At 31.3% G+C, this 15,772-nt stretch overlaps 1 protein-coding gene across 3 annotated transcripts; it reads left to right on the top strand.

Annotated features, from left to right (window-relative positions):
• The first annotated feature begins 237 nt into the window (after positions 1–237).
• Positions 238–15,298, top strand: LOC128157972 (uncharacterized). Of its 3 annotated transcripts, XR_008239898.1 has the most exons (6): positions 238–424; positions 7,954–8,015; positions 8,099–8,251; positions 9,366–9,481; positions 9,984–10,861; positions 11,619–11,669. XR_008239898.1 is itself a non-coding variant. In XM_052820645.1 (5 exons), exons 3-5 carry the CDS (start codon positions 12,844–12,846, stop codon positions 15,027–15,029), a joined length of 627 nt encoding a protein of 208 aa, XP_052676605.1. In that variant the 5' UTR covers positions 10,670–10,861; positions 11,619–11,669; positions 12,745–12,843; the 3' UTR covers positions 15,030–15,298. The 3 variants fall into 3 exon arrangements, 2 of the variants coding, with proteins under 2 accessions (XP_052676605.1, XP_052676604.1); XM_052820645.1 differs by lacking the exons at positions 238–424; positions 7,954–8,015; positions 8,099–8,251; positions 9,366–9,481 and adding exons at positions 12,745–12,862; positions 13,001–13,088; positions 14,510–15,298 and having other exon boundaries at positions 10,670–10,861; XM_052820644.1 differs by lacking the exons at positions 238–424; positions 7,954–8,015; positions 8,099–8,251; positions 9,366–9,481; positions 11,619–11,669 and adding exons at positions 12,745–12,862; positions 13,001–13,088; positions 14,510–15,298 and having other exon boundaries at positions 10,670–10,861.
• Positions 15,299–15,772: the final 474 nt, after the last annotated feature.

Genomic DNA, 15,772 nt, shown 5'->3' with positions numbered 1-15,772 from the left:
TCCAATTCATGTGATAACAATAAGTTTGCAATTAACTTGTCAAGATTACAGAAAGAAGACATTGTAAAATATTTAGAGCGTAGATGTTTGTTTTTGTTTGTTAGAGGTGAAACTGGTTGTCTTTTTTCTAGTTAAACACAATCAGTGCAAAACAAAGGCGCTGTATAAAGGTTTATTTTACGTTTATTTATATCATGATACATTGGTTAACATTATAGTATTATAGTGGGGATTGAGGTGATATTGCTGCTACTACCGTATACTGAATACAATCCATTGTGTAGTGAATATTCTTCGGTGTGACTAAACACATACACACATATAAAAAAAAGTCACACTTGAGTGTAAAAAGAATGTTATCTGATGCCTACAGCCAACAAGGAAGTGTAGACGTCTATGCAGATTTAAAAGCGATATAAAAGAGGTATGTCTAGTTTCTTTCACCATTAGATTTCATGGATACAGTATGCAAACTATTCATTATTTATGTAATGAATTAAGATTTACATACATGTATATTTGTTACCGTGAACCTCAGATTTTACTACATATACATTTTTACGTTGTGTAGAAATTACTGCTAAGGTACATGTAAATGCTAATTTAGGAAAAAAGTTTTGTTATATCCTTGTTGGGTTTTTTTTTTTGACGATACCTAGAGAAAGATATTGACAAGGGATTTTTTTTAAAAACACGATGGCTAGCAATCTCACGAACATCGTACTTGAGTGAAATAATGAATACCTAAACTTCTTTATGCGTAGATAATTCAATGAAGTCGCGAATTTACACATGAGTAAATTAACACACATAAGTAAAAGTTAATTTGCTATGCATTCATAACGAGATTTATGTACCGTAAGTAAATCCTCAAGTTGTCATTCAAAATTAGAATATGAACCACTTTAGACCAGGTGCAGACTTACATGTACTTTTATCTTTAAATTGTTGGGAAAAAAATCTAAGGCACGAGTATATAATATCAACCAATAACTTGGGGAAAGAATCAAAATTAATTCCATCTCAATTACATTAAAGAACTTTTATCTGAATTATCGAAAATATAAAGTGCAAACAAAATATACATGTAGTAGCCAATAAGAAAATTGAATTGATCTACACATGTATAAGAATTAACCGTTAACATATATTAACCATACTTATAATGTTATTGTTCGAATTATGATTTGATTTGAACATATTTTATTGTGTAAATTATATATTACACAAAAGGATTGTAAACAAGTTCTTACAACTTACAAGTTCCTCTCCTAATGATAATACATACAATATATACAATTGTCATAGTAGTATTTCATGTTACTTATAGTTATTGACTTTATAATAATTAAATTCATAGACATGCATTTACATAGTAATTGCAAATATATAGTAGATAACATTAATATACAGTATAAAAAGCAAAAGCAAAATGGAATTTCATTATCAAATCTTCCAGACTCTTTAATGAACTTTTGAACTGCTGAAAAAATAAAGCAGTTTGTATTGTAAAACAAATTGTCACTACCCCAAAGAAACAAATGTGAGTTAATTAAAATTGTTTCTTCAAGCCTATTAAAAAGTAATTCAAAAAGATTGTTTCTTGCATTTACATAACTCTTGCATACAAAGAAAAAATGATAAACATCCTCCTTTTGACCACAAATACAATTGGGTGATTCAATAATGTTTCTTCTATACAAATCATTATTAGGGTCTTCCGTTTCCAACGGAAGACCCTCTTGTTTTTCTTCGGTTTCTTTTTATTAGGGTCTTCCGTTGGAAACGGAAGACCCTCTTGTTTTTCTTCGGTTTCTTTTTATTATTTTTTTTTTCCCGACTCCTTCTCGGCTTTATATCTCAAAAAGTTTTCATTTGATTTCAATGAAATTTTCAGAGCTTTTGTAAAGTTACCGTGCCTCAAAGATGATAAAGTTTCAGCATTTACGTCACTTCTGTTCAAATTTGGCGGCCATTTTTAAATTTAAAAAAGGTGATTTTGTCCGGAAAATCTCCGTAAACTTTAAAGGTATCGCTTTAAAATTTTTACTGATGATAGATGTATCAATTCTATAATGTACTGGGGGGTTTAAAATTTTGTTCACCAATTTTGCTCAAAACCGGAAGCAGTTCCAATTTTTTGAAATTTTCATTTTTTTTAACAAAATCAGACAATACTATAGTCTTATAGAACTTGTCATGGTGAATTCTGAAATCCGTTTGAAAATCGGACAATGCATTACAGAGATATTGGAGTTTAAAAATTGATTTTTCCGGAAATTTTGATTCCGCCTCCTTGGTTTAAAAAATAGCGTAATGTTCAAAGTAAAATTAATTCGTACCAAAAATAAATGATAAGTCATGCTTGAACACATTCAGATTTTGTTAAGTCGTACAAGGAATAATTCGATTTTTTCATCTGTTTATTTTAGTTACTCTTGTTATTGGTTTAACAGCTCTGCTTCTTACAGGAACATCCAGCTTTACTTCCGACATTAACGGAAGACCAACTCGTTGCTTTGCAACGAGCTCTGCTCTAGTTATTATTTTATTTTTTTTAAAGTGTTTTTTCTGACTCCTTTTAGGCTTTATATCTCAAAAATTTTCAGAGCTTTTGTAAAGTTACCGTGCCTCAACGATATTAAAGTTTCAGCTTTTACGTCACTTCCGTTCAAATTTGGCGGCCATTTTTCATTTTTTAAAAAGTGATTTTTAAAAAAAAAATTAATATCGTTTTGAAATTGTAAAAAAAAAGATATCGTTTTGAAATTTTTACTGATGATAGATGTATCAATTCTATGATGTACTGGGGGGTTTAAAATTTGATTCCTCAATTTTGCTCAAAACCGGAAGTAGTTCCAATTTTTGGAAATTTTCATTTTTTTAACAAAATACAGTGGTAGCAACGTTATTGTTGACAAACGACACGCACGATTCTGGTACACGGACGATCACTAACTTACTGAATTCTCACGATACACGAACAAAAACGATAAAACACGCACCCGAACGATTCTATACCATAAAACACGCAAAGTCAAAATTAATTTTTAAGATTAGAATTAAGGAAACGTATTGCTTTAATTTGTATTGCTTTATGTTTGTGTTTTATTGAAAAGCGGCATGTACAGTAGCAATGCACTGTTTTATATTTTACGAGGAAACAATTTAAACATTCATACAAAAAAAGTATATGATTCATACACAAATTAATTTTTTGTCTCCATAACGAACAATAACTTTAGTGTAAATGAATGGAAGATAATGCATTAACTATATGAAATTTTTTACATACGAGTTGACTGTTTATGTAATCCAGTTCCCTTACGTACGATTTGATTATGCGGGATAGTGGTAAACTTGTTACCTTGTTCCATAGAATTTCGATTTTACACATTGAGCATTTTTATTATTTACAGTACATAATTTATTTATTTATTTTTATTCTAAATTAAAGCGTCTATAAAAAAATATTTCAAACAAATGTTTACACAATGAACCAGATAGGAATGCGTATCGTATTCTCATTTGAAAGAAAAACGTTGTGGATAATCGTTTAGTTTAAAACGGGGAGTGGGTAAGCTTGACCGCTTTCATTCAACGTGTCGCTCTTGCTAATATGATTAAAATTATGTGTCATGACACAATGGATGCTTGATATAGGCTGACTATAACATTATGCAAAACTAACTCGACCGAACAAAGGATTGAATGAGCTGTGGACATACTCGATAAATGTATGTATCCATGAAAAAGAGAATGAATGTTAACAACTGTCAATGTTCTTCTATAAAAAAAGTTTAAAATTCACATTGTTTTACAAAAACTACTTGTCGTTGATTTAAGAATAAATCCTGACATTCCGTAAAAAAAGTTACAAAACGAAAAAAATGCACGATCACGCACGAACACGCACGGTAAAAAACGCAAACTATTTTTCCTGATACACGCATGATCCCGCACGTTACACGAACGATCACCCACGTTACACGAACTATTTAACTAGATTGGCTTGTCAACAATTACGTTGTTACCACTGTAAGACAATACTGTAGTGTTCAAGAATTTGCCATGGTGAATCGATTCTGAAAACTGTTTTAAAATTGGACGATGCATTGCAGAGATATCAGGGTTTAAAATTTGATTTTTCCGGAAATTTTGATTCCGCGTTCTGGGTTTAAAAATAGAATCAAGTTCAAAGTAAAATTAACTCATACCAAAAATAATTGTTAAGTCGTACTTGAACACATTCGGATTTTTTTGTTAAGTCGTTCTTTAAATCGGAAATGTTTTGTTAAGTCGTACCTAAAATCATTCGGATTTGTTAAGTCGTACCAATAGTTATTCGATATTTTTTTCTTTTTGTTTTAGTTACTCTTGTTATTTGTTTAAGAACTCTGCTTCTTACAGGTACTTATAGCTTTACTTTCAACATTAACGGACGACCCACTCTTTGCTTTGCAAAGAGCTTTGCTCTATTTCAAAATACAGTTGTGTCTCAACTTGGTATGTGAAATATTAATAGTGCGTTTACCAAATGAAAAATATTTTGGAGGTTGAGGAATACTTTCAGTAATGTTTTTCTTGAATATGTTGAGAGACGTTGCTTCCATAACTTCTAATTTGAGAGATTTCCATTTCCGAATGGTGTCAGGTACAAAAGATTTTTTGTAAAGTCTAATCTGCTGATCGGAACGAACACTATAATTTTCGCTATATCTTGTGTGATATATTGAGACATTTTTTGTTACTGGAGAAATAATGTTGCTCAAGTACTCAGGTACTTGATTTGTGTGAATTTTAAACATGGTTATTAGTCCCCTACCGGTTTCACCGGAGGGGACTATAGCTTTCCTCTGCGTCCGTCAGTCCGTCTGTCCGTCTGTCCGTCCGTCCGTCCGTCCGTCCGTCCGTCCGTCTGTCTGTCCCACTTCAGTTTTCCACGCTTTTTTTCTTTATGCAACTGAGGAATAATATGAAACTTGCTGAACAGCTTCAAAATGTCAAACTACAGATCAAGTTTACACTTTTGTAGCGTCTGATTGACATATTTTCGAGAAAATTAATTTTTTATATTCTAATTTTTTAATGTTAGGGTTCGTTATCGGGTTCGGTGTGTATTGAATAAACGAGGCCAGTATGTAGTCAGTAATAATATCGTGCGTTACTTGTACCATTCCTTTTCCTGTACCATTTCTTTTATCATTTCTAACAAACAAATAAATTCTGTAAAATAGTGTCAAGCATTGTGTTGTAAATTTAATCGGCATGGTTTTTTTTGTATTAGCATTACAATCGGGTTCGATGTCGGGTTGGGCTGTTCAACTGTTTGGTTTGATTCGGGGTACAGAAGACGGTAAGAAATAATATTGTGCATAACAGTGCATTGTTTTCACAAATTTTTACCAGCGAATACAGAATAGACTTGGCGAAATTACAGGAGATGAAATAAAGAGTATTATTTTACCTATTTTGTATTTAATTTCTATATCAACTTTATAGTTTTAATTTCCTCTGTTCTTTTATCTCTGATTAAAGCATGACATCTCGTTTACAATAGCTCTGAAAAAGTCGTGTGCTTGGGAGCTTTCATAGAATAATACAAACCGGTAGGGGACGTAGACGATAGTATCAAAAAGGCATTAGCACTGAACAGGGAAAATCTTATTAATCCTCCTGAAAATAACACCTCTGATTTAAAGATATTACCACTCGTAACTACGCATAATCCGAATGATATTAATATTATTCCAGTCGTACGTCAACTTAACAACATTCTACAAACTGATGAAAAAATGTCCGAAGTGCTGAAAAAATATAACTTCATCAACAGTAAAAGACAACCCAGGAATCTCCGAAGGATACTTTGCAAGTCTTCTTTTCAACGTCAATCTTATTCTGTCAGCAAGTGTAACGATCCCCGCTGTGGAACTTGCCAATACATTAAAGTCGGGAAATCGTTCAAGTTCGGGGACAAGGACTTTATTGTTAATGCGAACATGTCTTGTGCCTCTAAAAATGTTTTTCCGTTTTATAAACTTTATACTGACAATGCAATTGAACGAAGGGAAAAAGAAAAACATTTTATAAAGTCACTAAAACCTTCGTTAAATAGTTTGATATAGACTGTTTCATCGTCTCTGATTTTGTTTTACTGTATATAACGCTATATAACTTTATTCTATGATTGTTTCCTTCAATAAGCATTATGACGTCATAGTATTATTGTTGACGTTATCACTAGGTAACGTAATTACGTCATAGTATTAACGACTGTAAAACGTCTGAAGATTTTTAACAATGAAAGCCCTTATGTTTTGCAGTTAGTGTTGCTTTTTTTCTTTTATTATATTTTTACCGGACACTGAGAAAATACTTTTGTGTGTGTGTGTGTGTGTGTGTGTGTGTGTGTTCGTGTGTGTATGTGTGTGTGTTTGATTCAAGTTATATTTATTTATCTAGTAAAGAAAACATTACGATATTTTAGCTTTCAAATTTTATTATTTTTCAATATAGCATAACAATGACTACAATCTTCAAACCCTCATAAACTGAGGGCAAATCAGCAGGTTGACACTTGCATTTTTTTATTTGCATTGTGCATTTTTTCTCTTCCTTGTGCATCGTTGTCATAAGTGTACAGCACGGAAATGATGCGTGAGAAAGAACCCATAACTTTGTGTGTCGTCTCAATTTTTCATATTTGACACATTCATTATTTATGATCGTATTCCCAATGCTGCTTATTCCGATTTTAGAACATATCGAACGATGTAAACAAATCAATTCTACTGCATTTTTATTTTCAAATTTAAGATCATGGGTTATCACTTACTGCTACTTAGATTGACATGGAATATGGCTAACAGTCGAGAGTGCATGACAAGTATAACCGATCTTGTATTTGGTATGTTACATGTAATTTCCTTATCTTATTTGTCAATTTTATTAACCGGGTTTTCCAACGGAAAAATCCGGTTATTAAAATGGTGAAAATGGCGGGCGGGCGGGCGGGCGGCTGCCAAAAGGGTACCCTCATTGTACGGATAACTCCTCCTACAGTTCTCAAGATAGGAAGTTGTTCTTTTGCAGATCAATTGTACATATATCAGAGGTGTGCATATTGCTAGGATTTTGATTTCTGATAATTTATCTAAAAAATACCAGCTTTTGAACTTAGTCATTTTTGGCAAAATGTTGCATATAGGGTACCCTCATTGTACGGATAACTCCTCCTACAGTTCTCAAGATAGGAAGTTGTTCTTTTGCAGATCTATTGTACATATATCAGAGGTGTGCATATTGCTAGGATTTTGATTTCCGATAATTTATGAAACAAATACCAGCTTTTGAACTTAGTCATTTTTTGGCAAAATGTTGTATATACATGTAGGGTACTCCATTTCACTGGATAAGGGTTGACATGGATTATGGATCATGTACAGCAACTCTCAATTTTACAAAAATATTGAATGGTACTTTAACCGAAACTGTCTCTTGCTACATGAGATATGATGTACTATATGGCTATTCTACTACTAGATGAAAAGTGGGAAGAATGAGTATTGTCGTTTGAAAAACCTATAAATCAGTTTGATTGAGCTGTTTTTAGAGTATCTCTTAATTAGAAAATAAATGGACCCATATTTTTTTTTTTATTTTTATATTTTTACGACTTTTCTGCTGTCTCAGCTGCATAAGTTTCAAAAGAAGCATTGCCAAATCTTCATGTTAGTCTGTTTTTCTATTGATAGGCCGCCGTCTCACTTTTGTGCCCGCTTCCTTACTTTTCTATGGAGAAACATTGAAAGCTGATGGTCAGAAGAAAATTGCGTCATCTGAGGTCATTTGGCCAAGGCCAAATATATCTCTTAATTTTTTTCATGCCAGGGTTTAAACAGTTTCTTGGGCAACTCTAATCTTATTTATTGAAAAGCTTGTTTTCAATTTCAGGGCTGAATTTATCACAATGAAAATAACTCACAAGATATTACTTCAATTAGCAGTATTTACAGGTGAGAAAATATGCATTAACTAGAATAAAGTTTGTCAATACTTGATTCAAATTATAATATTTTTGATTGTTGTTTTCTTTTAGCACTTCATCGTTCTACAAATTCTTTCACGTGGTTCGAAGCACAGACAGTCTGCAGAGAAAGGAACCAGACTCTAACGTTACAGTCTAATGAGTCTAAAAGCTTTTATTGGACGGGATTTCACAAGAGATTGTCTCATTGGATCCAGATAATTGGTAAGCCTTTACAAGTAAAGTAACTGCAAATGAAGTAATGGTCTGATATATTTTACTAGGAAAGAAACATTGATCGATGACCACTTGATCTATTTTACTAATCTATGATAATACTAGAGTTATTATATTGTCCCAGCGGAGGGTATCATTTGTGACTTTGTCTACAATACCTGTCGTTACACATTGATTTATAGAAAAAAATTAACCAATTTTGAAAATTTCCAAATGAGACTGAAAAAGTGACACATTCAAATATGCTAGAATAGCTTAAACTGCTTTATATTTTAATAATTGATGCATTATCGATGATTTTATCGACCGACGATTATTGAATTGTCCTTAGAGGATATGTATATGAATAAATTACCCAGATGAGACAAGACTCGTTTTCATATCACGTGACATTGATTATGGCCAAAATTTTACCAGTTTAGGGACAATATAGCGATCAGAAATAAGATCAATTGAAAATAAACACTACAAATATCGCATTCTCATAAATGAAAAATAATGACATATATAATCAGATGAAACACACTTCCTGATGTAGATGTCACGTAAAATGCGTACTACAAAGACGAAACCTTATGACATGTTAATCGAGTGAAAACCTGCTAAACAACATAATTTATTCAGGGGAAGACAAAGCTGACTTTTCCATTTATCAAAAAGTTACATAAGAGCGCACTAGTATCTATTTTTCTCCTTTAACACATATAAAGATTCGACAAAATACACTGACTAGCTAAGAAGTAAATTATATCTAATTGCACACGTGTATTTAAGGGACTTAAAAATGTAAACAGTGTAAACCTACCAAAAATAATGATGTAAATCTTCTATGTAATTGTTTTAACTTGGATAAAAAGTAGATAATTCAAGGGTACATTTATCAAAGATGAGGTAAATGAAAGATGAAACAAAAATTATTTTCTTCGTCAATTTTATGGGGGCCATATTTCATATCTCCCTATATTTATTTTGTATGTGAGCTCGAGGCTTTGCAGCAACATCAACAGTCATAATAGTTTTTTCTCGTAAAGCTACAGATTTGCAGCAACAGTCCAGCATGACAAAATGATTTTAATGCTGGTTAAATGAATCTTTGTTGCAGGTTGTTATAATGCATCGACAATAGAATGTGAGATATATACTGAATTGCCACTATTTTCACCCCCACTTTGTCAGAAATTTTGTCTCCAAAAAGAAATTTACTTATTCGCCGTTCAGGTAACAATGGAAATCCATACAGTAAAGCTCGGTTATAGCGAAGTCCTTGTGACCGATGGAATTACTTATTCGTAATTCGTCATATCCGTATAATGAATTAGTTTTTGCTAAATGGGGCTTAAAAACATTACTTTGAAACCTTTAATAATAGGATTCTGAATTTAAAAATTATATAAAAATAAATTTCTTCAAACTATTTTGTTAAATGGTAGTGCAACTTCTTTGACACTGAAAAAAATTGTTATAAAGGTGTTAAATTTTGTTATTTTTTACCTCTATGGGACTCAAAATCAGTTCGCTCTATCTGTGAATTCGTTATATTCGAATTCGTTATAAACGTAAAATTTTGCAAAGATTTGTTAAGAATCTTCAAACAAAACTTCGCTATATCCGAGAATTATCCGTGTTCGTACTAAACGAGTTTTACTGTAATTCGTGGAAAAATATTATTGTTCACATTTACTCAATTATTATTTTTTCTGAAATAATTTTTTTCATCTAGAGAAATACATGCCTGTGCCTTCATGCTAAGGATTTTGACGACAAAAAAAAACCAATTAAATCCATCAAAGTGTGCATACACTTGTGACGAAACAACACTGTTGTCAACAGAGTGTGGAGGAGAACTAGCGTTTAATGTATTTCTTACAGGTTTAATTGATGCTATTTCACTTTAAATCTTAAAGATTTTTTCAAAATGTACAGGTTGTAAATAACTTTTCTTTTGAATCATTATGCATATGTACATATTTGAGCACTATAGAAATTTCGAGATGTATAGATTAATTAACATTGGTTGTATTCGTTTTGTTGGTACAATGTAAATAGGTCATAACAGCATTTAAGCTTTATTTGTATTTTTGTAATTCATGCAATTCATAACATACTTGTTTTATCATTAATAGATACAACGATTTTAGGAATTCAAACTCGTTGTATTTCTTTACAATGCGGCGCTGCCCAAATATTTGATGACTTAAATTGTGCGAAGGATTTGTCTGTAATTTGCAGAACCAGTACATTAGGCAAGTACATTCGTTATTTTTTTTTTGTGTATCGGGGTTGATAAATTTAAATTTTGTATATTCATGGTATGTATGGAAGCTTTTCTAAAATTATTAAGAAGTTTTCTTTCTAGAAACAAATTAAAATTGTTTGATTGTTTCGCTTGTTTTATCAATTTTATTATTAATTTGATGAATTTAATAGCAGATAAATATATGAACTGGACAGATAGCCTGGACTATTGTAAAGAGAATGATAATTACCCTTTTGGGAACATTAACTTATCAAATGTAAGTGCCTCATGTACCGGTTTTAACCATACCAATCAACGTTGGATCGGAGTAGTTAAAGAAGATTTTGTGTTGACAGATGACGGTATATATTTATTAAAATGGTTCTAATTGAATATGAGATAAGTTTAAATTTGTATTGACAAACGTGTTTTAGTATTGTTCATGGAAATGCCTTTTAATAAAATGCTAGACGTACATAACAATTCAGAAACGAAAACAAAAACTATGCAATTCTGATAATGCAATCATTTAACGCAAACTACTAGAATGAGCATTAAAAAAGCACCCTGATCATATGTTTATCGATCTCTGCAAATAAATTTATAGATATGATAATTTTAAACGATTTGCATTTCCATTTCAAAAAAAGATTTCAAAGATATTTTTGCCTGGGTAATTGTTTAAAGACGAACACAATAACAATAAAAGTCACACATATGTATGTCATTTAATGTTTGCAACACTGACGTAATACCAAGAAAAAAGCAATATGGATTTGAACTTTCTATATTAACATTTGCAGCTACAAATGTAAGATCACTGACACTAAAGTGCACAATTGTTCATTTTAATAAAGTAGCGGTTTTGATATTCCATAATTGTCTAGCTGAGTTTAAAAGATATATCCATGCACAAAATAAATTAAAAAAAAACCCCATTACTATACACAGAATTCATTTAAACCAGTCAACCCATGTAGTAATAGAAGTGTTTGCAATTACCTAATATGTTTGTCTTCATTGTTTAATGAATTTTAAATTTATTCTGTACTTAAGTAAGATTTAATCTGTGTATATAATCTCTAACTAATAGTAACTTGATATTTTTTTCTGATTTAGGTGAGGTGATTACCGAAAGTGATCAGCATTACTTCTACCTTTGTATGAAATGTAAAGAGAATGGTTTTCGCAGTACTGACTGCAGATACGTTAATTGCAATGAATCAATTAATCCCAAAGTTTTCTGTACTAAGGTATATTTGTTGCCATTTTTGTTTTACAATATACTGGATGCTCAATATGTATCCACGCATTTTGAAATGTAAACAACGCAAACACAAAAAATCCACCCAATACATGTCAAAAACATTGAAAACATAAACATATACCATTTTGGTACAATATTAGTGTTCCTAACATGAAAATGTTTAACAGACATTAGGTAAATTACCTCGCATTAGAATTAATAGATTAGGTTTAAGCAGTCAACGTATTTTTGTTATTGTGTTAGGAATCTCTCTTTTTAAAATATTATCAAACAATGGATATTTCAGATTAGTCTACGGTTCAGGAAATGAATGTGTTCATGCCTTGTTTCAAGTCAACGATTAGAGGATTTTTTGAATCAATATTTTCTTTTAAATTGTAGTAGCTGATTAGTTGTAAATCATAAGTCAAATGCATACTTCATACTTAAAACTATTGTAGATTGAATAATTTTTATTTCAAACTTAACAGAAATACATGTATGTTGAATTCAAGTGAACGTAGAACCATCAACTACATGCTAAAATGTTATATAACCTTTAAAATTGGAGTCTTTTTGGCTATTAAAAGTGTAAATGATCTTTAACACATATATAGAGGGGAAATAATATACATGTTTATATACATATGTACACCCATGGACATATCTATTGGTCTTATTAGAAGTACCAATTAAAAGTTATGCATAAAATACGTTGAACTTTTCGTGAACTGGAAAGTTTCAGTGAATAAAAAGTTAAATGTCAAATATTTGTTTCGCTGTAAAACCTCTTATATAAAGTTACGGCACCTGAATTTATCTTAACACAATATACTATCAATTATTCATTTTGTGCCATCATAAGCAGTAAATCCGAAAATTAAACTACACACTTGATACATGAAAGCTCAATAGTAGTTTGAATCCAATGGCTTTACAAATTTTTAAATTGATATCAAACTTGTTTTATTCAGTAGCATTTATTTTAATTGGTTTTAGAATAAAAATGTAGAACTCCCGCAAAAAGAAACTACAGGTTTGTTAAAAAGTACAGAAACCACAGATGTATCCAAAAGTACTGACACTACAGAAAGCAATATGAATAGTTTTCAGAAAGGTAATGTCTCAACAAACATAAACATTTTTTATAATATTTTGAAGATTTCAATGAAAAGTAACTTCTACCTCAGATTAATAGATAGTAATATTTTTAATTGAATGCTAGTGACCAATTTGTTTATAATTTCTATTCCAGAGAGCTCAAATGTCCAACTCGTAGTTCCCTTGATGCTTATTTTAGTAATATTGTCCGGTTGTGCTGTCGCAATCGCTATATATCTAAGGTATTTAGACAATTTAAACTCATAATCTTTGTCTACATTCGTTTAAATTTACCAAATTACGAGGGTCAATCAAAAATACGAAGACAATGTGGCTGTCTATCATATTTTTTACATTAAAGTCATAACTAACGGATTCATTTATGTAACAATACTTAGTTCATTAATATGTATGAAGTTTTATGAAGAAAAGGTATTTTTGTTACATGATTTTTAAAATCAACATGTTTTGTCACCACGGCGCACGGTATCGTTGAAAACATAACGGCAAGATGACCCACGCACAACTAATTGAAATATGTAATCTTTATATTTTCCCGAGTCTTCTGTGCTTTTCACCAAACAATTGAAATCGGCACTATTTTACCTAGCATCTGCACTATTTCACTTGGCATCCAATTTGTTCACATTTGCTCGAAAATCATCGGTTAGTTTCTCGAAGTTCACTTATTTTTTACCTCATGTCTTTTTATCTACAGTAAGAAAATACTTGAATGTCAGATGACTTTTTTGTAAAATATATAAAATATAAGAAATTCTACTCTTTTTCGTATTGTTTGATGTTCAAAATACATTTATAACAAACCCAAAAAATGGGTTAGAGTTAAACACAAATGTGCAAATAGTTTTAAACTTTTTTCTACCATCGGCTTTTCCCGAGCTACTGTTTATACATTTAGTTGCGCCGTGACGTTCTTCGATGTTTTTATTCAAATTGAGGACTGTATGTTTTTATTTACTGATATATGTTCAACAAATCTATATATCACGTCATTATTTATGGTACTTGGAATATCATGACAATTTTTGATTTTAGGATTCAATATCAGTTGGTTTTAAGCCCAATTTATGTGGAAATTACTTTTAACATTATATTATTTATTGTTGACACACAACAAAGTTTGAGCTCATTTTTGCAGGATTAGATTCTAAATAAGTCTGAAAAATTAAGGATTATATGAACTTTTTTGATTATATATTGTTTGAAACAAATGCTGAATTATGTCTACTGAAATAAGTAATTACATGACATCAAATAACATAACTATGACAGAGGTCTTCGTATTTTTGATTGAGCCTCGTACAATATGATAATGTGCCTCAAAAATTTTAATTGAGAGGAAATTTAAAAGATTAAACAATAATTTCGCCAACTTTTTTTTCCTCTAATACTTTCCTGTTGAAACAAAATACTATGGTTTCTGTCTTATTTAATAGTGCAGATATAAATTATTGAAATATCAATGTAAAAGTCCTAGTATCTTATGTAAGTATTTGCTAAAAATGGAATAAGACAGATAGAAGTTAACTAAAAAAGAAAGGCAAAACAAAATATCAAAACCAAAACAGGTGCGTATATTTTAATTTCTCAGTTTTTTCCCTCATTTCCGTTATGTAATACAAGATTGTTTTTCTTTGTGAAGACGAAGGAAAACAAGTGATCCAAAAGGCAAACTCGTTCTAGCAGTACAAAATGCAGAATCTTATTCAAATACAGAACTTGAAAACGACAAAAACTACTTTGTCCTTCAGCAGTCAAACCCTACATATGAGTTAGCGGACAATTCTAAAATTGAATCTGAAAGTCCCTATAACGAGGCAGAAGATGGTACTTATGATCACCTTGGAGACAAAGATGCAAGAGAAATACCTGCTGACGACATATATAACCACGCGTCATCTGGAGGATTATTGGACTTGTCTGATTATGACGTAGCCAATCGTAAAAATGTAAACAGTGAAAACAATACTTACGATCGTACAGGTGTTGGGGACGAATCATATGGAAAATTCACATCAGATTTATCTGATTATGACGTAACTTCTAGTGAACATCTGAATGAGGAAGACAGTACTTACGATCGTACAGGCGGAATGGACAACTCATATGGAAAATTCAAAGTATCCCAGGTTAAAGAAACCGATTATTCAGAGTTGAGCTAATGGTTAAAAGAAACTGCAGCTACAATTCAACAATATTACACAGACATGCGATTCATTTTGCCTTTCGACACTGTGTTTAGTATAAAAAAAATGAAACTAAATAGTGGGCTCCACAATTTTGTTATAAACTTTTTTTCTAATTTGATATATACATTAATTTTATAATATGTTTACGGTGCTACCGTTGTGGCGAGCACAGTAATGATTATGCATACTTTGGATCTTTGTCAACTAAGTGACTGAGAGAGAGAGAGAGAGAGAGAGAGAGAGAGAGATAATATTTTATAATATTTCTATCTTTTAAAAACAATCTTGCGAAATACATAGATTTGCCCCCCCCCCCCCCCCCCAAACCGTTCTTGGTTGGTCACTCTGTAAATTGTACTTCGTGTTTAATTTGATCAAAAGAGTAAACGATAAATACATTTTGTACCTTGTTGTAATCTGACTTTTTTCCCTGGTTCATTATTTTTATCAATTTGTTTATTGGTGCATTATATATACCTACTTTGTATCCGTTATCTGGTCCTTATTTGTTAGACTTTAGTGTTATTTCCCATTCTTCTATTTAATATTTCAGAATAATGTAGATTCCTGATTAAACGCGATCGAGGAATTAATACCCGTGTACAATCGCGAGAACATCTCGCGTATATTGGAAATTCGCTTTTATTTTTCTGACAGATGTAAACTAAATGAACCTTTGATAAAAATTTGGCGTCATTTGGTACAAAACGGGTGAA

Source organism: Crassostrea angulata, chromosome 8 (assembly GCF_025612915.1).
Source record: "Crassostrea angulata isolate pt1a10 chromosome 8, ASM2561291v2, whole genome shotgun sequence".
In the NCBI taxonomy this organism is placed as follows: Eukaryota; Metazoa; Mollusca; class Bivalvia; order Ostreida; family Ostreidae; genus Magallana; species Magallana angulata.
The sequence above is the reverse complement of the archived record's forward strand: the minus strand, read 5'-3'. Positions and strand labels throughout refer to the sequence as shown.

What these genes read in the sequence shown, in the direction of transcription:
- LOC128157972 (XM_052820644.1), top strand. An exon ending in TATGAATAGTTTTCAGAAAG is followed by an intron (nt 12,863 to 13,000) that starts GTAATGTCTCAA and finishes TTTCTATTCCAG; the next exon opens with AGAGCTCAAATGTCCAACTC. An exon ending in GCAATCGCTATATATCTAAG is followed by an intron (nt 13,089 to 14,509) that starts GTATTTAGACAA and finishes TTCTTTGTGAAG; the next exon opens with ACGAAGGAAAACAAGTGATC.